The sequence below is a fragment of the Oculina patagonica genome, chromosome 6 (assembly GCF_052425735.1).
Source record: "Oculina patagonica isolate OP01 chromosome 6, crgOcupat, whole genome shotgun sequence".
Taxonomy (NCBI): domain Eukaryota; kingdom Metazoa; phylum Cnidaria; class Anthozoa; order Scleractinia; family Oculinidae; genus Oculina; species Oculina patagonica.
Window position 1 is genome coordinate 23504173 of NC_135763.1, and position 26074 is coordinate 23530246.

A 26074-nucleotide genomic window follows, 5' to 3' on the forward strand; every position below is an offset into this window, starting at 1 on the left:
GAATAGGGTCAGGATTTGGAGTTCTGGGTAGCAGTAGCACACCTTAGGAACAAAATTCCATGAAGTACTCGCGGGCCTTAGAAATTGAGGAAAATGAGAGAGGAAAAGGTTGGCACCGGGTGCCGTAGTGTTTGCAGTGACTAATTATCTCCAGATTTTCCAGAATGAAGCAATTATAAGACCACTGTTACTCCCTTGGTTGGTATCACATGATCGATACTCCAGGCTTAATTAGCCGTCACCAGTACCCAGTTAGACACCTGGGTGAGTGCAATATGCTCGATCCAGTGAGAGTGGAAACGCAGTCTCGAACGCAGTCCGTCTCCGAAACGCAGGCAAACCCAATCCTAGTCCAGTCCCTGAACTCTCTCCTCCGCGTGCCTTTTATAGGGGTTGAACCCAGGCGCAGAACGAGACGCGCGCCTTGGTTCAGCCCCCATAAGGGGCGCACGAAAGAGAGAGTCCAGGAACTGGACTAACCCAATCCAGGCTACGCGCGGCCAGTAACGTGCATGTTTCTATTGTCAAATCTGATTGGTTCTAACTGTTGAGGACCCCCGCCCCCCCCCCCCCCCAAAAAAAGTGTAGTGTATCTTGTTCCCACCCCTGTGAAGCTGCTCTTTCAAATATTATTAAAAGTGTTCTTATTCCAATAAGTACCTCTAATCTAATTGTCGCCCCTAAATTGTAGTGCGAATCTTTACTTATATCGATTTCTCCGTTGACACATGCGCATTGAGTTTCCTCGCTGTTGCAAAGTATGTCTACATCGCAAAGTAATAGGACACCTCCCTAATAAGCTTCTTGTTTATTATAAGCGCCCTCCCTCTAGCTACCAGAATTAATTGGCACCCCTCGACTCTCAAAATTAAATTAGCGAGCTGGAGGCCACATCAAATTACTACGGTAGTCGAGTCAGTTGTCTAATTTCGTGGATTTTTCTCGCACTGATGTTAGTAATCAGTGACACAGCAAACGAAGTTGAATTTTTCCATTATTGTACGATAAACAGATTGCCTTTATCTTTAGTTATTCCCACAAGAACGAATCTTAACTTAAAAATAATGAAATCTCAATGAACGCTCTGAGGCTCGAAAACGTCAACATAGGAAAAAATAAAGAAAAAGTTTATAAATGTAAATTAACCCGGAAGCATTGCAAATGATTCGAACGCGCCTTTGAAATCTGAAAAGTAGACAATTTTAATTCATAAATGCTAAGGAGTACGAATTTGAATACATGTATTTTAATATAAATTGTTCCTATTTACTTTTTAACTAAGATTGATGAGTTATCGTTGCTTGTATTTCAAGAAAGCTAGATGGCAGAAGTGTCATCGAAAATATAAAATAAATAAATAAGACATTATAAGTTGTTTGCTTATTTTTTCTACAAACGGAGGCATCGGTAAAGTAGAAAGGAGAATAAATTTTCGGATATGACGTAATCGCCGCGAAGTCTCTTTGAACGCGCACCTGCGTATCCTGAAAGCGGAATAAATTAGAGTCGAGTTCTTTGTCAAGAAACGAGCGTCAAGCTTTGATGATGAAGGTCTTTGGGCTGATTTCGCTGGTTCTTTTCTGCGTTTTCCTTGCACAAGCCGTCGATGGAGGAAAACACCATCACAAGCGTGCGAAGGGAAATGTTCTGTCTGAAGGCGAAAAACAAATTGCGTCTAAAGTCATGCGAAAGGTACGGAAAGCCGCGCAGGATAATCTCGAGGCAGTTCAAGATAACAAGGCCGCCGCTGAAGAAAATCAGGTACAGTAACTAAGCGAAATGCCTAGAAACAGAAATACTTTCTGTATTAATGCTTGCTATCTAGATATCAGCGAACGATCAATTTTCAAAATCACCCACGACCGGCTTTTTAAAATTTATAGATTTCCGCAAAATGCCGCGCGGCGGAAAATTTGTATTCGTTAGTTCGCTGTCATTTAAATGCCAAAACTTGCTTTTCACATGGGTTTGTTCAGTTTTCTTAAATTCGATTTCTCGCACAATGAAGCCAAAGTACTGTGTTCACCTGCTATTTTTCGTAGCTAAAATCTAAAAAAACGAGGCCAAAGTCCTGCCGGCCGAATTGGTCCATGCATGAAGTGATGGCTTTTATTTTTTATGCTAACGCACCGCGGTTGAAAGAGTTTCCTCGCTTCGCAATAAGTTTCGTGAGCCGAACTGATTATAAACAAAAACGTTTATTAAACAATTTTAATTCTCGATGTGAGTTCTTTTACAGCACAGCAGTTATTTTGGAGCGAGGAAGCTCTGAAAGAACAACCACTGAGTTCGACTGTATATTGTGTGTTTGGTTTACAATTTCATGCTGTTCTGTAAAATTCGCGACATTTTAATCTCTGCGGTTTCCAGCCCAGACAAAATCTTAACTCAGCCAGAAGCCATTTAATGAAAAAGTAAGGTTTTGAATAATCTATGAGTATGCTATAATTTGATAAAAAAGTTTACGCTAAAATCCGAGCTGTAGAAAATTTTGCTAGAAAAATTCCAAAAGACGGTAACAATATCTTGTTGTGAGAAGGTTGTACAAGAGATATTGTCTTTTAAAGATAGAGTGACTTCTTTGGCTTGAGCAATAGACCTATTTCTGTTCGATAACGAAATATACTTTTCCTTAGAAACTAAGAGATGTGTTTCCCTCACTCGTTTTGCCACAAAAAGGCAAGAGTCGCGCTGAAATCTGTTGGACTGTATCATGCACTGAGTCGATCGGAGTATATAGTTAGCGAAAAAGCAACTCAAATACTTTCAAAAGTAGGAGTATAATATACGTGAAGTTTTATTTATAAAGCCAGTTTGCATGCAAACAATATCATTAACGCCATCGTTTGTAAGATAATGCTACAATTCTCGCACACTATTAGCCATGGACGCAAAGTGGCTCTCGAAAAACCTATATATTATACTATTCCTTCGACAAATTGTCGCGTGTTTTAATATGGTGCACGTGTAAAAAGGTTGATTTGCTACTGCAAACGATTCTTTCAAACACAACATATGCGTGGTCGGCGTAATGGTAGCTATAAAAGCAGGCTTGACTATATTGGATTTTATTAGTGACTGAATGGCTTGCTGTGAAAGGCAAATCAGTTTTATGACTCGATATTGCGTTAGTCTTGGGAGCGATTAGGTACTTGAAACATATATTGTAACTTAGCAAAATATAGAAACTTCAATTGATCAATTCTACGTGGTATGAATTAGTAATAAGTTGATCCTGGAAGTTTTGAATAACTTGACCAGATGTTAGCGCTGTTTGTCTTGTCCTTTTCACAATGCGTCCCACGATTGGTCATTTAGTTTTGTTTTGAAGTTCTTTCACTAATGAAAACTTTGTTATTTATTTGTATTTTCGACCATATTTTGACGCTCCTTTTCCCCTGTTTTTCAAGTGCAAAAATGTCCGCTCATAGGAAAAGGGTTTCAAACTTAGTGGAAACAAACAGAAATCACAACAACCATCGAACTCAAAAGCGCCCTCTAAACAACATATTCAAACAGCAGAAAAGACATATAGAACTCATTAAAATCGCCCTCAGCCAAAGTATTACTTTCAAACAACGAATTCAAGGGCGAAATCCTAGCCTACAACAAAATAATTTGGCAACGCAGCCAAAAGCTAAAATAACTCGGATATTTTGCTTTTTTTAACTTTGTTTTCTGTTTTTATGGCTTCCCATTCTAACACGTTGAAGTTTGCCCCAATGGGAATAATTAAGGCTTAATTATTCCCAAGAGTTCCGTAGTAACATTCCTCTTAGCTGAGTCATACCCTTAACTGTTTGAATAATGATAAGTAAGACGGGAACTTTTTAAAGAAGTGTTCTTACTATTGTCTTTCATGTTATGACTCTAGTAAGAAAAAAAAAACAGCCATAATTAAGAAAACTGTCATTCATTCATTCATTGAAGGCATTTTGGACACATTTTCTCAAAGCTTAGATATCTTTATTTGAATTGCATCATATTTGATTCAGTTTCAGTTTCTTTCTACGAGCAGTCCCACTCTTTCCTCTGTTTTCTTGAGCGAGAAGCGGAAAAAGAAGAAGAAAAAGAAACTGAGCAAAGGAAAATGTTTGCGCGAAAACTGGGGGCAAAACGCAAGGAAAACGGAAAGAACGACGACCTTCTTTTCTTGCGAATCTCATCCCCAGTTTACGCGCGCCCATTTTTTTTCTTTCGGTTTTTCGACCTTTCCCCCTCCTTGCGAGAAGGAAAGGAAAAGAGGGACTCCCCTAGTCTGGGTACGAACATATTTGCGAAACAAAAAAAAAAGGTTACCCTGCATTAAAATAGGCTTTAGAAACTTTGGATTTGTTCTACTTCGACGTAATTGTAGTTTACATTCGAGCTCGATTATTTATGCTTAGAGGTCCTCGTGTTAATCACAGCTTTAGGCGCCCTTTTAATTTTTATAGAAACAAAAAAGTAATAACAAATTTCTTTTAACATCAGGATAAAGGGCCCCTGAATACTAATAGCACAGAGGAACAAGACAAACATGTCCATTCTAAGCACCGCAGAGGCCATAAACACGGCGCTCTCCATTTTCGGCGGAAGGACGAAAGCAAACACAACCATGCCCACCACAAGCACGGCTTCCACAAAAGGAACCATGGCAACATGGGACGTCGCCATGACGGCGTCAAAATCGATAAAGAGAATCTGCGACGTGAAATATTGGCGCTGAACTCGAATATGACAGAAGAACAGCTCAAACGATTGATAAAAGTGATAAAGAGAGGGCATCACATGAGAAGGAAGCATGAGCACAAGCGACAGGAGGAGAAAAAGCCTTGAAAGTTTTCCTTCAGTCTTATGATTTTTAATTTTTTTATGTTTTTTATAATATCAAGTATTTTTTTTAAGTAATCAAGGTTTGTTTTATAATTTGAACATTTTACGGTTGTTTTTCTGTCAACAGACCTGCGGAATTATCAAAAATCTTATATATAGGCCTTACATTGTATGTAGCACAAAAAGATTCCTTTTACGACTTTGTAATGTTATCAGTTTTTGACTATGTGTTTAAACCTTCTTTTAAGAGTAACATGTGCTGTACATTAACATTCTTTAGCAAGCACTTAAATAAAAAATACACCCGTAAAAAGAAATGTCTGGTTACTGACTTTGAAGATCGTGTTGCAAGCAGGCTCGCAATAATTTTCTAAAAAAGGAAACGTTGATTTATAGTAGTATTACGATAGAGATTTCTATATTCATGACCACGACTCTGCTTTGTGCTGCGTTTGAGGAAGAGCCCTCGTAAGACAATTTGTAGCATAGTGAGCTATAGTGGAAACAGTGTGTGGAAATCTTAAGCCTGGTTTTCACTAGCGACGCAAGCACAAGCGCAAGGATAACAACTTTTAGTTCTCCGTGAAAAAGGCTTCGACTCAATCAAAAGCACAAGCGCATTGCATTTGGATGCTTGTGCTTGTGCTTGCCAAATTTGCCTTTTTGCGTGATCTTGCTTGTGCTTGCGCTTGTGCTTGCGTCGCTAATGAAAACCAGGCTTTACCGGGCCTGTCACTCGATTCTTTTCTGCAAGTAGCTTTCTTTTCCTTTTGTTTTAAATTGTCGTTATTCGTTATATGAAAATTATTCTGTTGATTATATTAAGGGTTAAAAACTGACAACTTTTCTCATATATAATAGCCACGGCTGACTGATTGACTAGATTTTGCGTATCAGCAAAAACCTAGAAGTTTCGAGAAGTTCTTAATTTGTTCAATGGTTGTTAAAGTAACCACCCAATAAAATAATCACTGTTTGACTGTTTTAGATGTTTGTAATTTTTGTATATGTTCTAGCTATTTATAGAAACAATGTGTGTTTTCTGGCAACCTGTGCTGAGTGTTTTTGACTGAAAGCTCCATTCTGAATTTCAAATTTTCAAATTTCAAAGTTCTCCACAGGGCCTCTAGACACCCAATAAGACCACATGCTGACTAAGTATTAGGGTATTTTTATACGATTCAATGTATTACAAATTTTTAAAGCTAATAACAGCTACAGTTGTGCAAAAAATAGGTACTAAGTAATTTAATTCTGGTTGTATCTCTGTGATGGACTAGCATTCAATCCAGAGGCCAGTCGAAATACACTTGTCGCTTCTCTTTGGCCCGAATGCAGGCCTTGTACCTGTAATCGCTATAGCTTAGTTTACACAAAATGCCCATCTGTTAAAAACCAATCAAAATTGTCCAAACGCATCAAATTTGAAAGATAAAACCTTTGTTATAGAAACCCGTCTATGTCGTTATGGACACATTACAGCCGGTGGATTATTATTATTATTGCAATAAACCTTCTTCGCTAAGGGGGGGGTGTAACAGTGGTCTGATGATGGTTAGTGCGCTTGACTCCGGATCGAGTGGTCCGGATTCGAGCCCTGGCAGGGGTCGCTGTTTTGTGTTCTTGGGCAAGACACTTTACTCTCACAGTGCCCCTCTCCACCCAGGTGTATATATTTAATGCTGGGGGTAACCCTGCGATGGACTAGCATCCCATCCAAGGCCTAGGGGAAGTAGAAATATTCCTTGTCGCTTCATGCTACTGATACTGGGATAAGCTTCGGCCTGATGGGCCATTTGGCTCGAAAGCAGACTTTATTTACCTTACCTACTAAGCAATTAAAATAAAAAAATCAAGCTATTGCGTTGTTCTACCCTTAATTTCACCCGCAAAAGGTCGGATGTTTGGCAATAATATGAAGGTTATAAAGTTATTGTCAAACTAACATTCGTTATTAAAGCGACGTTCTGATGGCTTTCGCTGCGGCCACAATTTGTCCTTATGTCGCTTAATAACGTCAGTATTAGTAAGTTTAAGTGAGATGACACCGATCGAAAAGGCGACCTGATTAGAATAACAATTAAATATACGGAGAGGCAACAGCTCTCCTATATAGCTTTTGGCTACAATCTTAACTGCATAACCGGTTAGATAAAATTACATAAAAAAGGACATTGCAGACTTACCAGAATTCATCTTGAAAGACTTTCTCGCTGTATATACTGAGTGGGTGATTCGAATGCGCATAACATTGCAATAATTAAGGGCCCCTATCGTAACGAGACGACGAAATGTCTCGTGATTCATCCATTACGCACAAACAACATTCTTGATTTCGCATAACAACCAGCCCGTCGTTATGCCAGAGAGTATTTTAAATAGGTTGATGCTTTATCCTAGGGATGGGTATTTGTGAATTTTTTTTAATACCACGATCCAGTTGGAAAACATAAAAAAACTTTTGGGAAGGACAATGTTCCGGGAACAAACTGTCACGCATTCACATAAACAAGTCAACATGCTTCCATAGTGGCTAAACTTAGCCTGCGAATACAGCCACCTCCCATTCGCACGTAGTAGCGGGAGCGAATGAGAGGCGGCTGTATTCGCAGGCTAGGCTGAACTGGGGCAACATATGTTTCGAAAGCAAAATTTGTGTCCGGGAAGCAAAACTGTTTTTTGAAGCAAAATTTGTTTTCGCAACATATGACCTGGGAAACATTTGCGTCCGCAACAATTATGCTTTCTTTGCCTTATCCCGTTCCCATGCCTTAACGTTAAAATGCCGGTAGGGACTTCAATTAGGGGGGAAGGTTGTTCCAGACGTATGATATCGTATTGTTCTTCCGATTAGTTCAATAAAGTTTCATACGATCAAAGCATACTGTGTAGCAGAAAGTGCCAAAGACGTTTTAAGCGTCTTTTTAGTGATTTTTACTGAAGATATTTATGATGGAGGGAAAACGAATGGGAGCAAATAAAATTAATAGGGAAAGTTAAGATTTCACGAAAACTTAAACTTTGAAGTATCGAAGTTTACAATTAGATGGACACCTTATGGAGTACCTTGCTAGAAACCAGTTGTTCTCTTGTGTAGGAGTATCTAGTCTATTTGGTCACGTTCGCATTTTGCATTTTAAAAATTTATTTTTTTTTGCTATTTAATTTCCGCCATGTATTCTCTTATAACACTTCCTTTACCGGATTAAAGCGAAATCCATGATCGACCACGAGACAAATGCATCGGGTAACATTTGGGGAAATAATAATAAGTTCTTGTTATTTTGGTGTCTCGTTTTATTTTTTATGTTACATTGTTATGTTAAGTTCCCATGACGACGTATTTTTTGACCTTGACCGTGCTGGCCATGAGACCTAAACACCTGGGCACAAAAGACAATGACAACGGAAATTTAGCCATTTTAAGACAACTTCCCCTTTTCAACAAAACATCAAGACCAAGATCTGCTTTGTCTAGTAGACAAATGATTAGGTTAATGACATTCAACTCCGTAAATCACTTCTTTCTGACTAAAAAGTTTTAGAGAGACGGTCAAGAAATAAAGCAGTTTTAATTTCCTTTATGAAATACCCGAGAAACTACTGCTCTTGTGTGCTTAAGTTTGTCACGTCGTTTTTCAATCTGTCAAAAAATTAAAAATGCACAGGTGCCCTGTGTACTTTAACTGCTGCTCTGTGTAATTAATCACCCGAAAGACTCCTGCTCTCTTCTGAGACGAAATGAAGAAATTTCGACAGCGACATGTGGACCATTCCAAATTGCGACATGATAAGCTTCAAAATCCAGACGGGAGCCGTGCGCTTGGCATATCAACCCTAACAGAACCTCAGAAGTATTATAACAAAGTGCGAGAAGTCACGATTATCGCAAAGTGCGGCGGAACACCTTGGGTAAGGAATCACTTTTCTATATAATACCATAAAAGGGGCAGCTAGTGTCACCAACATTTGGCGCTTCTTGAAAATCCACTTGTTCTTTAATGCGGGTTTTACTGTATGCCAAAGTTTCAGCTTCTAGAGAATTGCCTTTACCAGCGGAAACCCATGAAATTCCGTAAAAAGTTCAAGAATAAGTTTACTAAATGACAGGAGTATACCACAACGTGCTGAAGGAACAACAAAGCCTTAAAACAGAGGACAACTCGCCCAAAAAGAATACCGAAACAAAAGTCGCTGTAAAAAAAGAAACACCCCTCTGCAACAGACCTGGTGAAACCTTGTTGTTGCGATAAAATTCTTTACATAATCGAGCATCCGTGCTGAAAGTTTAAAGAAAATCTATCGAGCCGTTTTATAGATTTTTCAAAAAGCGCTTAAAAAGTTCGGCCGGTTGATTCAAACGTCGAACTGTTCATGTGCCGAACTCATTCTGCGAACAGAGGAAAACAATGAATTCTCCAGTTGCACACTTAATGCAACAAATAAGAACACTGTTTAATGGATGAGCATATCACTTTGTGGTTTGAAATGAAATACAAACAGCAGTTTTTAACTCGGAAAAGAGTTGTAGTGGGCAAGTGAATTCCCTCCATCACTCCTTCACTCGTTTCCTGTTAGACATATGCACGCAATGCGTGCAAGTGTTTTAAGGCCTCTAGAGAATTAGACCTTTTCTCTGATACCTACATTTCTTGTTAGATTACATAAAATTAACATGCTTAGTCACCAACCGAAATATTGTATTAATGTCAGTTTTCTTGAAATAACATTATGATATTTATTCAGCTATAAGCCGAGACCGTAAACCTTTGGTTTTTTAGAACCAGTTAGAAAAAAACTAACCCAACACTCAGCTAAAGATGAATTTATTTCAGTACGATTTGGTGAAAAAAAATCGCTCGACTTATAGCCAATGATATTATTATTATTATTTTTCGTTACCTTCAAATAACAAAAAGGAAAAATAAAAAGAAAGAAATCAATTTGCAACAGATGGGAACTCTATCTCTTGGCCTTTCGGTCTGCTCTCGATCAGTATTTGATGACAATCAAAGTGAAGTAAACAGAAGTTTGGAAAGTTTAATATCATTTGTATTAGCAAACCTTTATTTGTCAGTTTGTTGTTTTCGATTCTTGTTTCATAATAACTTTTCCGAGTTTAGTGGCTTATAGCCACTTTTAGTTATTAAAGTACAGTCGCCAGGCTGGCCAGGCTTCGGTTAAATTTCTTCAATATCGATCAATTCGGTAAATTTAACTGCTACCTTTAGCTTCTAGTCTTGTTTTTGTTTCCTTTTATTAAGAAGATATATTTAAAAGCAAAAGTCGAAACAGGATGCGAATGCAATCCGATAATACAGAGTTTGAACGTTCGAAATCGCGCAATCTTGATTATTTACCGATCCGAGCGTTTCGTCGCGCCTAAATGTTATGCATGACCGCTTCCATGGCAGCTCACTCGCCAATCAAAAACCTTCTTATATTTACAAATGTATTAACGTAATTTATGCATTAGGTTCGGTACATGAAAAGTTCGACGTTTGAATCGGTGTTGCTCCGCAGTCGCTCCACAGTCGATCTGACCGAGTGGCCATGTCGAACTTAATTCTTGGGTCGACCCAAATTACATCTGTCGAACTTAATTGATTCAAACGTCGATCTCTTTATGTACTTAATTGAGGCTATTAGGTTCGGTACATGAGAAGTTCGACGTTTGAACCGGGCCTGAGATTACTTCGTCTACGTAGTGTTTGTGTCCCGGCTTATTTACTATCGCTACGCAAAAAGTACTATGTCAATCTGAAACATGTTTGCGATTTATTCGAAATCAAACATACAGAATTTTTTATTCTTGAATATTTCATTTGCAGTACATCATAGTTTAAGATGCTGGTATTAGTTTTTAAGCGGCAAATCTGATTCAGGCAAAAATCAGGGGGTGTTACTAAACAGAGTAACGAGTAACGGAGTAACTTACTCCGTTACTCGTTACTCCGTTACTCTGTAGAAACGGAGTAACGGGAAAAATTTTCAATAGGCTAAACAATCGAAATTATGTAAAATCAATACAAAAATACTAAAAATGCAAAAATAATTTAAAAAATCAGATCTTTAGATTAATTTTATCGATAATATGACTATTTGTTGAAATGAAATACACGGCGGCCAGGGATTATTCATAAAAATATCTTTTTCATAAAAGTTTCTCCAATTTCTGGGGAACACGCTTGCTACGGGAAGGCCGGGATGTATTGCAGTATTTGGATTATCCAGAGACGTAACAGACAAAACTTGCTCCAATAGTAGACTTTACTTCCAAGAATGCAACCAAAGAATATTTTACAAGGCACTTATATTTATACTATTTAAACTGTATCGAGTCACTTTAATTCAAACTGATTTTCCTTTGCATATACACCTTTTTTAAGATTACTAAACGTGTTAAAAGCTTTCCGTCAGCAAATCGGACCTCGTTAATTAATCTCTTTCAAGCCATTCAAAAGGCAATCAGTGATATCCACTTTATTTGAAAGAAATAGTAGTTTTCTTTTGTATTTTATGATGAATTCTATCCGATGATCCGCAAAATGCCTAGACAGCCATCAATACGTGCTCTCAATTAGTGACCAGCTTTTGTCGATAAACAAGTTTATTTTGTACGGAAAGATCAGTCTATGTTTGTCCATGCTTTGGAGATTTAACATCGACTTTCATTCGCTGACGGCATTGTGTAACTTTTTAGCTCCATCTGCACTTGATAAATTATTGGTAAGAGATGTTTGACTTTACTATTTATTCCGATATTCTGCAAGTTAACAGACAAAAGTTGCTCCAATAGTAAACTTTACTTCCAAGAATGCAACCAAATAATATTTTACAAGGCACTTCTATTTATACTCTAACTAGGGATGCCATTTTCGAAACATAAACAAACTTTCCTTAGATCCACTGGCCGTCGTTAATCCTAGGTTTGAAACATTTATTACTTATCGATACTTACAAAACCGCGCATGTGGATTACAGTTTTCTACAGGTTGTAATTAAACACTTTTTTTATAATTAAGATTACACGGACAATAAACACAAGGGCAGGTACTAGTTTGGCTAATGAACTAAAGCGTTATCTTGCCAAAACAATATTTCTACGTTGGATTTTTTATATATTTCTAACAGCTAGCTTGTAAACAAATAAAACTTAACCATCGTAATTTCTCTCCTAACATAAGGCCGTCCCCCTTTTTTTCTCCGTTTACCGTCGAGTGCGTTTTCTAATTTTGGGTCAGCCGGTTGGATTAAAGGCCGGGATCTATTGCAGTATTTGGATTATCCAGAGACGTAACAGACAAAACTTGCTCTAATAGTAGACTTTACTTCCAAGAATGCAACCAAAGAATATTTTACAAGGCACTTATATTTATACTATTTAAACTGTATCGAGTCACTTTAATTTAAACTGATTTCCCTGATTTTCCTTTGCATATACACCTTTTTTAAGATTACTAAACGTGTTAAAAGCTTTCCGTCAGCAAATCGGACCTCGTTAATTAATCTCTTTCAAGCCATTCAATAGGCAATCAGTGATATCCACTTTATTTGAAAGAAATAGTAGTTTTCTTTTGTATTTTATGATGAATTCTATCCGATGATCCGCAAAATGCCTAGACAGCCATCAATACGTGCTCTCAATTAGTGACCAGCTTTTGTCGATAAACAAGTTTATTTTGTACGGAAAGATCAGTCTATGTTTGTCCATGCTTTGGAGATTTAACATCGACTTTCATTCGCTGACGGCATTGTGTAACTTTTTAGCTCCATCTGCACTTGATAAATTATTGGTAAGAGATGTTTGACTTTACTATTTATTCCGATATTCTGCAAGTTAACAGACAAAAGTTGCTCCAATAGTAAACTTTACTTCCAAGAATGCAACCAAATAATATTTTACAAGGCACTTCTATTTATACTCTAACTAGGGATGCCATTTTCGAAACATAAACAAACTTTCCTTAGATCCACTGGCCGTCGTTAATCCTAGGTTTGAAACATTTATTACTTATCGATACTTACAAAACCGCGCATGTGGATTACAGTTTTCTACAGGTTGTAATTAAACACTTTTTTTATAATTAAGATTACACGGACAATAAACACAAGGGCAGGTACTAGTTTGGCTAATGAACTAAAGCGTTATCTTGCCAAAACAATATTTCTACGTTGGAGTTTTTATATATTTCTAACAGCTAGCTTGTAAACAAATAAAACTTAACCATCGTAATTTCTCTCCTAACATAAGGCCGTCCCCCTTTTTTTCTCCGTTTACCGTCGAGTGCGTTTTCTAATTTTGGGTCAGTCGGTTGGATTAAAGGCCGGGATGTATTGCAGTATTTGGATTATCCAGAGACGTAACAGACAAAACTTGCTCCAATAGTAGACTTTACTTCCAAGAATGCAACCAAAGAATATTTTACAAGGCACTTATATTTATACTATTTAAACTGTATCGAGTCACTTTAATTCAAACTGATTTTCCTTTGCATATACACCTTTTTTAAGATTACTAAACGTGTTAAAAGCTTTCCGTCAGCAAATCGGACCTCGCTAATTAATCTCTTTCAAGCCATTCAAAAGGCAATCAGTGATATCCACTTTATTTGAAAGAAATAGTAGTTTTCTTTTGTATTTTATGATGAATTCTATCCGATGATCCGCAAAATGCCTAGACAGCCATCAATACGTGCTCTCAATTAGTGACCAGCTTTTGTCGATAAACAAGTTTATTTTGTACGGAAAGATCAGTCTATGTTTGTCCATGCTTTGGAGATTTAACATCGACTTTCATTCGCTGACGGCATTGCGTAACTTTTTAGCTCCATCTGCACTTGACAAATTATTGGTAAGAGATGTTTGACTTTACTATTTATTCCGATATTCTACCAGTTCAAAATTAATTCTACAACTTGTAAACACGCCACGGGTCAAAAATATATTTTAAGATCTGAAGTGCGTTAACTTCCAGAATTCCGGCGTATGAATGGATTAGCTAAAACAAGCGCACCCGGTCGAAGAAGTGTTTAAAAAACCCAATGTGCTGGCCACACTGACCTGAATTCAATACTTCTCGCTGTTTGCAAAGTACTTTTTGAGCAGATCCTAAATTACGTTCTTTATTCTAGCATGCTGAGGGATCAATTTCGGCATCCCGATGGTTGATTCTAAGTGTGATAATAGGTTTTTGGCCTGGGAAAGCCCTTTTTAAAAACCTGAAGGAAAACTCCAATTTCTGGGGGAACACGCTTGCTACGGGAAGGCCGGGATCTATTGCAGTATTTGGATTATCCAGAGACGTAACAGACAAAACTTGCTCCAATAGTAAACTTTACTTCCAAGAATGCAACCAAAGAATATTTTACAAGGCACTTCTATTTAAACTCTAACTAGGGATGCTATTTTCGAAACATAAACAAACTTTCCTTAGATCCACTGGCCGTCGTTAATCCTAGGTTTGAAACATTTATTACTTATCGATACTTACAAAACCGCGCAGGTGGATTACAGTTTTCTACAGGTTGTAATTAAACACTTTTTTTATAATTAAGATTACACGGACAATAAACACAAGGGCAGGTACTAGTTTGGCTAATGAACTAAAGCGTTATCTTGCCAAAACAATATTTCTACGTTGGATTTTTTATATATTTCTAACAGCTAGCTTGTAAACAAATAAAACTTAACCATCGTAATTTCTCTCCTAACATAAGGCCGTCCCCCTTTTTTTCTCCGTTTACCGTCGAGTGCGTTTTCTAATTTTGGGTCAGTCGGTTGGATTAAAAAAAAATCCTTAAAAAAAATCAGTGGCAATCTACTAGAACTAGGAAGCCCGATACCCAAGCATCGTTGCCGTGGTGGCTGGAAACAACGAGATGTGGTTACAAAAGCAACAGCGCGGCAATTACGGAAGAAAAGATCGAGGTCGTGGTTAAAATCAGCTGAGAGAAGTAAAAAAAAAAGAATCACCAAAGCTTCTTGCGATCTGCCAGCATCCATAAGATTTTTTTGGAGGGGGGGGGGGGGGGGTGGGAGTGGAACGACGGTATATACTTAAAAGAAGAAAGGGAACGGTCTAACGAAACTTCGACCGTCTCTGTACGAGGCAGCTCGAAGTCAGGGAGTCGAAAAAAAAAAAAGGATTTCGACTGCCATTCCCATGCTTACAAGGGCAATGAAAATGAGGTCTTGTTCTCGGGCTATTTCTTTAGGGACACGCGTACGTTTAGTGTTTTTTTTTTTTCGTCACATCCTGTGCTTCTTCGTTGCTTTTCTTTTTTAACCCGATTCTTCCTATGCTTTTCAATTTCAATGGTATGACATGTGTCGGAATAATCCCACGGATCTTTGGCCGTGGATGAAAGAGCCGAGAAATCTAGAAGATTCACTGTCACGATCATTAGCCGCAGTTGTTCAGCTTTTAAAATTTTTCATCCGGCGACACATCCGCCATTCTCCTTCACGATCAATGGTCAAAAGTCCGCATAATTTTGACCAATGGGAACCAGTGGAAATAGGCACTGAAACTGTGTATGTTTCCTAGGAGTGCTTTAGAAACTAACGACCCTTTTGTACAACAGCATACCCGATAACTAATGAATCAAGAACTGAATTCCATACTTCTTGCACGGGAACAATTTTCACCGGGGAAACTTAAGTCTACACCAAAGAAAAATAAAATTGACCAGGGAGTTTTTAAAAACCAGCAGGGGCCAGGGAGGTCTTAATTCCACCAGGGAGGGCAAAAGAAACCACCAGGTCTGTTACAGAGGGGTGTTTTAGTTTTAAATCTTTTCACACCCTCCATTGCATATATTTCCAATCACACGCTTACTCTTTTTTACATTCGTTAAAGGCTATAGTATAATAGCCAAAAGCTTATATTTTTCTTAAACTTTTTAACCAGAGAACGCTTTTTACATTTTTTCGACGTTTTTGCTTGTTTACAAGCTAAAATGGTAGAATAGGGGTTATGTGGACAAAATTCGAAACCACATATTTGTAAACTCTCAAGGGACTTTTTTAATTTCTCAAGGGACTGTTTTAATTTCTCAAGGGATTACTTTCCGCTGTGGGTGATCACTTGCGATCTCGTGGAAAAAACGTGACTTGTCACATTTACAAACGTTATATAACAATTTTAAAAGTGACATGTCAGCTTTCTTATCTCAACGCACGTGTGTCTGAAAGGCGATCTATAAAAAGCGTCGCACTAACAATGGATTGCGTAACTAAAACACGAATAAATAATCACTAGCACTTACATCGTTTAAAAATTACAAACGTCAAAAATAAACCATACCAAAAAACTCGCTCTTTTCAAAGATATTATTGAAGTTAAAACAAATGCAAGAGTTGGGGGCTTCTTTTAGCTTAGGAGCGGTTTAAAATTAGGCCAAATTTGGTCGCTACATGCAAGCGCCATTCTATTTCGTCATTAGCCTAGGTCGTTAGGGACGAGACCTCGCGTTGACAGCAATGTTGCATGAATCGGCTTTACAACATGCGATCGTATCTACGCAGTTCGAGTGGAATTTCAGTCAAAGACAGCAAAATTCTTTCGTATTTCATCTTCAAATATGGCGAAAGCATTCACTGTATATATGGCTTTTGTTTAATCCTGGGTCTTGATATCCGACCCTCGCAGAGCCTAGACAAAACGCAGCTTGAGTGTAACGATTTGTTTACGCCGCAATTATATGCGCAATGTTTTCTCCGACAGTAGTCGGAAATATCCGTATTTTTTTTCGTGCTTTTTCGTGGAGCAATCGTAACGATACGGCCTTGAACACATTGAACAGCGGTCTACCTATAACAATTCAAATATGGCGTCGCAAAAACAAAGCGTCGAACGCATATTTTGGTGTTTCATTTGCTAATTTCGCTGCCGTAATCGACTGCCTCGAAAGGTCCTTGCAATTTTAAAGTATAGAATTGTCAGATCTCGGTAAAATTTGCACTATTTATTTGTGTAATGTTAAGGAATATGTGTATAAATACCTGGCGCGGACGAGCCATTTTTGACAAAATTATATGGCTGCATTTCCTCCGCGAAGATAGGAAATTGTTAAACTAAACTACAAAGAAACTGTGATGATAAGTTCGAAGAACAATGCACAGGATAAACCTTCGACTCATACTTCATGCAAAAACGTCGATATCTCGAAGAGACTTTGATTTTATTATGTCATATCCTGGTTACAGTTCAATCTTTAAGGGTATGGGGTCACCCTACCAACATAGCATTGAGACTAGCGAGGGGGGGGGGGGGGAATATTCGGCAGCTGTTAATCGCTCACGAAAGTTGAATTACTTTTCATACTATAAGTAATATAATATATTAAACGTCGGAACCATATTGTTTTTCTTGTTTAGAGCTACGGTTGAGCTGATTCATCGAGAGGTTTACACAGAACACGATCATCACGACCATGAATCCAAGTTATATGTTCTTGATGGCGCTTCACCTTGTTGGAGTTTTGTTTAACATACGAATGTTGGCAAGCTGCTTCAAAGACAAGGCGAAATACACAATTCTTCAAAGATGCAGGCCAGTCATGATAACTCAGTGCATTCTTCATCTCTCTCTTCTCGCGTTGAATGCCAACGAAGTTACAAAAACTTTCAGTAGCGAACAGGGACATGAATGGTGCGGAACTACCAGCGTTCTGATGACTTCAGTGGGTTTTCTTATGATTTACAACCTGTTGGCGATTCTAGCTATAGAATATCACACCATAGTCGGCCTTAAGCGCGAGGTTTCTACCAAAGTAGCCATGTTAGGAACATTTATTGCGGGGGTAATAAGCTGTGGGATGTTATTATGGGCCGGCGCTGTCTCGACGTCAGAACTTTGCGTGTCTTACCTAGCTTCAAGCGTTGCCTGCACACTGATGATGTTTCTACTGTTATTGTTAGCCTTCAGGATTTGTACGCAAACCGCTCACGACTCAGCCAAGACATCAACGGATGAAGCGTCCCTTTGGCTCAGTATCTTGAGCAAAATCAAGATTGCTGTATTTTTGACAGTGTTTTGCATTGTTTTTGAGGTATTAAGCATCGTGTTTACCAGCATTCGTGCTCAAGAAAGCATTGCACAGTTTCAAGAATCCAGATTCTTCCAAAAGGTTTTTTATCTAAACATAATTTGGTTTGCAGTAGGAATAGCTCTTCCTGTAATTTTTCGACAGTTTATTGATTCAAACGCGGCTAATGCCAAAGTAATCACTGACGAAAATCGTTACAGTGCGAATATAACAATTTCAGTGTAAAATTTTAAGAAATTTGAATATTTATTATATTCATTCAGGGACCAAAAATCTGGTACAGTGCGAATATAACGATTTCAATGTATAATAACCGTAAATCCACTAATAGTAGCCTAGCCTTTCCAAAATGTACTGTACTAGCCATGAAAATTGTTACATAGTGGTGTGGTTGGATTGGTAGGAAAGAGGTGGCCTATAATGAATGAAATACTTTATTATAGTGTCGAGGTATTTAGCTTAACAAAACTAATTGGGGACACTATTTACATTACAATATATCTAAGCTATTTAAAGTTAAAATATTTACACTTAAATTCTAAGAAAAAAAAAGAACCGTACTACATAGATAAATAAATAAATAAATGAATGAATAAATAAATAAATGACAATAGAATATAAAATTTTATAATAAAAGTAGGGAGTAAAAGTAGGTGAAAGATCCTAGCTGCATATGTCACATTTACACTCAGTTTGTATAAGACGTGTGAGGTCTTTTCTCCCAATACTGTTTTAAAACTCGTGACATTAGGTTTCTCTCTATCACTGTAGTCTAGTTTGTTCCATAGATAAGGCCCGAAATATCGTAAAGACCTCAAATGTCAATAACTAGTATTAATTGGAAATAAGTGGAGTGCGTTCGGAAGGGTGGGGTAATTTGGGGGCCGGGGGAGGGGGGAGGAGGCAGGGAAAGCCGTAGGTAAGGAGTGGGAAGCATGATATTATGTTTTCATTTTCTCTTGATATTTGAGGTCTGTCCATACAGAAAATGTATGACTTTGCTGAAGCTTATGAAACCTGATCTGCTTGTACCAACCCATCTTTCTAATGCATAAGAGAAGAATACCGGTAAAACCTTTTGATTGTGCCAAGCGAAGTGGCTAAAGGTCTTTAATGAATCCAAATAGGGTACAATGTATATCTAGTAGATACTCTGGAAAATGTTTGTAAAGTTATTTGTAACATTTACAAATAAAAAATGTAGCCATTCCAAACATTTTGATACCAGTCCATTAGGAACTGGTTTTTGTTTCCTTACAATCATAAAATACAATAGATGTGTTGAAAGAAATTTTGGGGTTTGTAAAGTAACTCAACAGTAATTCAAAATGACTCAACAACTTGAAATAGTCTGCATTCATCTTGTCAATGCTTAGTGGCCGAAGGGAATTTGGTATATTATAGAGTCTCACAAGTCTGTATGCAGAGAGAAGTCGAATCTGTTAAGCAAAGCAGCTGAGTTGACACATCACAACTCGGTGTCGTCACCGAGGCGAATTGCAGCGTCTGTTTCCTAGAAAACAAACCACTACACAGCTTTCTAATTTTCTGATAAGTAGCTTTAGTCATATATTTTGCTACTGATACTTCGAATAAATAGTTACAACTTCACTTACCTTGGAGAAAACTGCGAAAAATATTCGAAATAAGCGAAGGCAAAGGAACAAAGAAAACACACACGAAACTCCGCACATGCATATGAAGCGATTTTTTTTCTGTCGTTTTTAGTTCTTCAATATGTATATAAAAACACTGTAAACATTAAAATTCTACTGAACAAAGATTCGAGCGAATTTTGTGGCTATAAAATACTGTTTTTCTGTCAAAAAAGTGTCCGGAGACTGGGTCGAGTTGATATTGCGAAATCCTGGCTGTGACGTCACCTTGGTGGTAGCTTGGTTGCGAAGGTTTTGTTTACAGTAAGCGCTGAGTAAGGAAATATGTCGAGTGACAGTTGTAGTGATTTGGAATTTAGCGTGACTTACGACTCTTCGAGTAGCGAAGAGAGTGAAGAAGAAACAGATGAAGAAGAGTACAATTTAGTTTGTAGCCGGTTTGCCCCTTACGAAGACGAACCACTCGCGGGAGAAGACGAAGATTACGATCAAGACGAAGAGGACGATGAAATAGAACGGATTAAAACACGTAACGCGACTACCAATTATATACCTTACTCGTTCTTTAAACACTTAAGACACTTAACGCGACCGTTCCAAGCCGCCGAGCCACCGAATTATATACCTTACTCGTTCTTTAAAAACACTTAACACGACTTCCGAGTAGGCCTTTCTCGATTATGCTAGCATTTTTTTCGGGATTTTTTGGGAAAACGAGCATTTTTTTTCGTTTTTTCTTGAAAAAGAATTGCTAGCATTTTCTGTCATTTTTCATGACTGTGATCCAGATTTCAGCACTCAGAACTCAGAAGGATAAATAATCCTAAAGTTTCACAATATTGATTACTTAATTTGATTGTTTTCTGTCTGTTTCGACTGTTTGTGCGTTGTGTTACTTGTGTACTTGTGTGTGTACACCAACGGAAAAAAGGTATGGGTGGTCAGCGGGTAACTCTTTCTCTTGCTCAGCCAAGATGTTTTGATTCAAAGCCTCATTCAATGAGCAGCAAGATTGTGCTCTCGTCGATTACATTCAAGCCAGTGTGATGGCACAATACAACAAGCTATAAGCGCTCGCATCTGCTTACTGTATACTAAAACGTAAACGTTTTATATGATTTAGAAGTTGAACAGAATTGTGCTAGTTAAGTTGTGTGAACCCAGCGCGTGGTAGTGCTTCAAATATGACTGTTTAGTTGCTGTTGGCTGGAGAAGTTTTAATTCTGACCCAAGTTTTATAAACAAACAATTATTGTACACCTGTTGTTGTTATGAGCATATAATGTAAGAGTTTGTACGTTTTGTTTTAAATAAAACAAAGCATTCTTTGGAATTCAAGTGGCATTTTTTAAAGAAATCAGGCATTATTTCAGCTTTTTTTTGGCTTTATGCGAGAATTTCCAGTAGCATTAAATGCCAGTTTTACTAGCATAATCGAGAAAGGCCTACTTCCGAGCCGCCGAGCGACCGAATTATATACCTTACTCGTTCTTTAAACACTTAACGCGACTTACGAGCCGTCGAGCCGCCGAGCCACTGAATTATATCGCTTCGAAAATGGCTCTGCATTTTGTAATTGCTCCACTGGTGCATTGTGACACCCGGAGTAAAAGTTGTGTGTAGAAGCCACAAATGTAATAATTGACCACAAATGTAATAACGCCCTCAAGTGTAATAAGGGTTCGACCACAAATGTAATAATGCCCTCAAATGTAATAAGGGTTTGATCACAAATGTAACAATGCCTTCAATATCAATTGGAAGAATTGAAACAGCTCATTTTAAATTCAAAGACCTACACTTGTGTAAGCCAATCACATTGCATCATTTATTTTACATTATTAATTTTCTCTTTTGAGGAAAACGGCGCTGTTTACTGTTTTCACTAGATGTTGTATGCTGAAGGAACAACAAAACCTTAAAACAGAGGACAACTCGCCCAAAGAGGTAAAGAAAGAATACCGAAACAAAAGTCGCTGTAACAAAAGAAACACCCCTCTGCAACAGACCTGGTGAAACCTGGTTGTTGCGATAAAATTCTTTACATAATCGAGCTTCCGTGCTGAAAGTTTAAAGAAAATCTATCGAGCCGTTTTATAGATTTTTTCAAAAAGCGCTTAAAACCGAAAATTATCTGAAAATTACAATACCAGTGGTCGAAAGAAAAAACCAAATTCTCAGAATTGCGTTGTAGAAAGTCAATAAAACTTTCACGACTTCCCTTGCATATATTTCCAACCACGCGCTTTATCTTTTTTACATTCGTCAAAGGCTATAGTAAAATAGCCGAAAGCTCATATTTTTTCTTAACTTTTTGAACCAGAGAACGCTATTTTACACTTTTAACTTTTTTTATAGTTAAGATTACACGGACAATAAACACAAGAGCAGGTACTAGTTTGGCTAATGAACTAAAGCGTTATCTTGCCAAAACAATATTTCTACGTTGGATTTTTTATACATTTTTAACAGCTAGCTTGTAAACAAATAAAACTTAACCATCGTAATTTCTCTCCTAACATAAGGCCGTCCCCCTTTTTCCGACTTTTTTTGCTTGTTTACAAGCAAAAAGAAGGAGAATAGCAGTTATGTGGGGTATAAATCTGGAACCGGAAGGAATCACATTCTTGTTAACTCTCAAGGGACTGTTTTAATTTCTCAAGGGAATACTTTCCGCTGTGGGTGATCAAAGCGCGTGACTTGTAAAGTGTCACTCTATAGTTGTGCTTCAGCACTTCTGTTCCTGTAGAAAAAACGTGACTTGTCAAATTTACAAACGTTATATAACAATCAAAAACGTGAGTAGCCCATGTCTTACGTCACATAACCAATTTTAAAGAATGTAAGGGGTTCAGCGCTCGAAGGTAGCGATTAAAACGATTAAGAACGCAATTTGTACTTGTACAAGTCTTTAGGCGCTAATATTGATTTAACCTAAAACGATTAACAACACAAATTTGTACTGGAACAAGTCTTTCACACACTAAAACGTTGCTAATAGTTAACCAAAGGGAACTCATTTCGTGACAATTGATTATTTCTGCTGAGTTGCACAATTTAGAATTGCAACATCATTAAATGTGTTAAGTGATATTTACAAGTGCTTTTGTAGCCTGTTGTGAAATTACTTCCGGTGGAAGCAGTAAACGCTAAACCTTTTTGCTTCTGTTCAGAAGTTAATGCATCGCCATTAGAAAAATAAACAGCAACTGTTTTACTGGAAATGTAGTCGTTAGAAATGGCATGTGTAACCATAAGGTAAAGAATTACGCGAGGAGAAGTGGCTTTTGGTAATATCCAAACGAAAATTTACTTCTCAATGTGGGGTTAAGATTGCGTGACGAGACAAAAGATAACTCTGTCGTGCGTAACCTTTATCGGGAACCCTGCATAAGCCGAGTAGAAATCTTTTTAACTCGAAAGGAAACAACTATTTCGATTAAAGGCAAACGTCAAAGTTTACCATTTTTAACCAAGCCAAAGTATATGAGTCGCAAAGCACCCAGCCGTCGCGACTGACAAATACAGCATTTCCTCCGCGAAAATAAAAAAATGCTTGAACTGAAAGACGTTTGAATTCTTCCATGATATGTTCGAACAACAATGCCCAGGATAAACCTTCTACTCATACTAACTTCATGCAAAAAAAGTCGATATCTCGAAGAGATCTTTGATTTTCTCCGTTTACCCTTGAATGCGTTTTCTAATTTTGGGTCAGTCGGTTGGATTAAAAAAAATCCTTAAAAAAATTCAGTGGGAATCTACTAGAACTAGGAAGCCCGATACCCAAGCATCGTTGCCGTGGTGGCTGGAAACAACGAGATGTGGTTACAAAAGCAACAGCGCGGAAATTAAGGAAGAAAAAATCGATGTCGTGGTTAAAATCAGCTGAGAAAAGTGAAAAAAAAAAAAAGAATCACCAACGCTTCTTGCGATCTGCCAGCATCCATGAGATTTTTCAGTTTGGAGGGGAGGGGGGTGGGGGAGGAACGACGGTATATACTTAAAAGAAGAAAGGGAACGGCCTAACGAAACTTCGACCGTCTCTATACGAGGCAGCTCGAAGTCAGGGAGTCGAGAAAACAAGGATTTCGAATGCCATCCCCATACTTACAAGGGCAATGAAAATGAGGTCTTGTTCTCGGGCTATTTCTTTAGGGACACGCGTACGTTTAGTGTTTTTTTTTGGTCACATCCTGTGCTTCTTAGTTTCTTTTCTTTTTTAACCCGATTCTCCCTATGCTTTTCAATTTCAATAGTATCACATGTGTCGGAATAATCCCACGGATCTTTGGCCGTGGATGAAAAAGCGAGAAATTTAGAAGATTCACTGTCACGATCATTAGCCGCAGTTGTGCAGCTCTTAAAATTTTTCATCCGGCGACCCATCCGCCATTTTCCTTCACGATCAATGGTCAAAGTCCGCATAATTTTGACCAATGGGAACCAGTGTAAAGAGGCACTGAAACTGTGTATGTTTCCTAGGAGTGCTTCAGAAGCTGACGACCCTTTTGTACAACAGCATACCCAATAACTAATGAAACAAGAACTGAATTCCATACTTCTTGCACGGGAACAATTTTCACCGGGGAAACTTAAGTCTACACCAAAGAGAAATAAAATTGACCAGGGAGTTTTTAAAAACCAGCAGGGGCCAGGGAGGTCTTAATTCCACCAGGGAGGGCAAAAGAAACCACCAGGTCTGTTACAGAGGGGTGTTTTAGTTTTAAATCTTTTCACACCCTCCCTTGCATATATTTCCAATCACGCGCTTACTCTTTTTTACATTCGTTAAATGCTATAGTATAATAGCCGAAAGCTTATATTTTTCTTAAACTTTTTAACCAGAGAATGCTTTTTACATTGATTTTATTATGTCATATCCTGGTTACAGTTCAATCTTTAAGGGGATGGGGTCACCCTACCAACATAGCATTGAGACTAGCGAGGGGGGGGGGGGGGGGAATATTCGGCAGCTGTTAATCGCTCACGAAAGTTGAATTACTTTTCATACTATAAGTAATATAATATATTAAACGTCGGAACCATATTGTTTTTCTTGTTTAGAGCTACGGTTGAGCTGAGCCATCGAGAGGTTTACACAGAACACGATCATCACGACCATGAATCCAAGTTATATGTTCTTGATGGCGCTTCACCTTGTTGGAGTTCTGTTTAACATACGAATGTTGGCAAGCTGCTTCAAAGACAAGGCGAAATACACAATTCTTCAAAGATGCAGGCCAGTCATGATAACTCAGTGCATTCTGCATCTCTCTCTTCTCGCGTTGAATGCCAACGAAGTTACAAAAACGTTCAGTAGCGAACAGGGACATGAATGGTGCGGAACTACCAGCGTTCTGATGACTTCAGTGGGTTTTCTTATGATTTACAACCTGTTGGCGATTCTAGCTATAGAAGATCACACCATAGTCGGCCTTAAGCGCGAGGTTTCTACCAAAGTAGCCATGTTAGGAACATTTATTGCCGGGGTAATAAGCTGTGGGATGCTATTTTGGGCTAGCGCTGTCTCGACGTCAGAACTCTGCGTGTCTTACCTAGCTTCAAGTGTTGCCTGCACACTAATGATGTTTCTACTGTTATTGTTAGCCTTCAGGATTTGTACGCAAACCGCTCACGACTCAGCCAAGACATCAACGGATGAAACGTCTCTTTGGCTCAGTATCTTGAGCAAAAACAAGATTGCTGTATTTTTGACAGTGTTTTGCATTGTTTTCGAGGTATTAAGCATCGTGTTTACCAGCATTCGTGCTCAAGAAAGCATTGCACAGTTTCAAGAATCCAGATTCTTCCAAAAGATTTTTTATCTAAACATAATTTGGTTTGCAGTAGGAATAGCTCTTCCTGTAATTTTTCGACAGTTTATTGATTCAAACGCGGCTAATGCCAAAGTAATCACTTACGAAAATCGTTACAGTGCAAATATAACAATTTCAGTGTAAAATTTTAAGAAATTTGAATATTTATTATATTTATTAAGGAGGCTCGATGTAGTTTTTTTAGCCGAAGGGTGGTTGTTTTGAAAACTAAAATTATCTAGGAAGCCAATGTTCGATTTTTGCCAAAATACACCATAATGATCAAATATGACCAAATTTTAATTTTTTACCCGTAACTTAGTCACAAAGGTTACCATAGCAACGATTGACGTTTTCTTTTGTTCTCAAACAAGCTTGATTTTCTCGAAATCTAGATTGACTCTTGGTATTCATTTTTTGATATGTTAAAGTTTAGTAGATCGACTAACTGTTGACGAAATTTTAGAAAAATCTGTAAGAGCGTTTTCAAGTAATTAATCAAAGGTCTCTATGAGACTACGACTATTTAATCGGGCGTGGCCGATTTATAGTTTACCCTTTGGTCGTCCTAGAGCGTAGTCTCCTGGCGCGGCCAAAAAGACGGGGATAGCTTGGGGTTGCTACAAAACCGCTACGGGTGACGCATACCGCAATGGTTTTCATTTTAGTTTTGACAGGAAATCGTTGCAGGCACACTTGGTCGACTTTTGGGTTAATGTGTAATCAGGTTGTGTTTTTTTGCTTCGGCGGAAGGACAGAGAAAAAAGCTTAC

At 38.0% G+C, this 26074-nt stretch overlaps 3 protein-coding genes across 3 annotated transcripts; all 3 read left to right on the plus strand.

The window, feature by feature from the left end:
• Positions 1-1483: 1483 nt before the first annotated feature.
• LOC144657189 (uncharacterized) lies at positions 1484-5132 on the plus strand. The gene is made up of 2 exons (XM_078517502.1): positions 1484-1761; positions 4474-5132. The coding sequence occupies exons 1-2, from the start codon at positions 1543-1545 to the stop codon at positions 4816-4818; spliced, it is 564 nt and encodes a 187-aa protein (XP_078373628.1). The 5' UTR covers positions 1484-1542; the 3' UTR covers positions 4819-5132.
• A 3423-nt stretch (positions 5133-8555) lies between these two features.
• LOC144657171 (uncharacterized) lies at positions 8556-19545 on the plus strand. The gene is made up of 2 exons (XM_078517483.1): positions 8556-8727; positions 17197-19545. The coding sequence occupies exon 2, from the start codon at positions 17253-17255 to the stop codon at positions 18090-18092; it is 840 nt and encodes a 279-aa protein (XP_078373609.1). The 5' UTR covers positions 8556-8727; positions 17197-17252; the 3' UTR covers positions 18093-19545.
• A 1812-nt stretch (positions 19546-21357) lies between these two features.
• On the plus strand, positions 21358-25742 carry LOC144657172 (uncharacterized). The gene is made up of 2 exons (XM_078517484.1): positions 21358-21430; positions 24551-25742. Exon 2 carries the CDS (start codon positions 24607-24609, stop codon positions 25444-25446), a length of 840 nt encoding a protein of 279 aa, XP_078373610.1. The 5' UTR covers positions 21358-21430; positions 24551-24606; the 3' UTR covers positions 25447-25742.
• Positions 25743-26074: the final 332 nt, after the last annotated feature.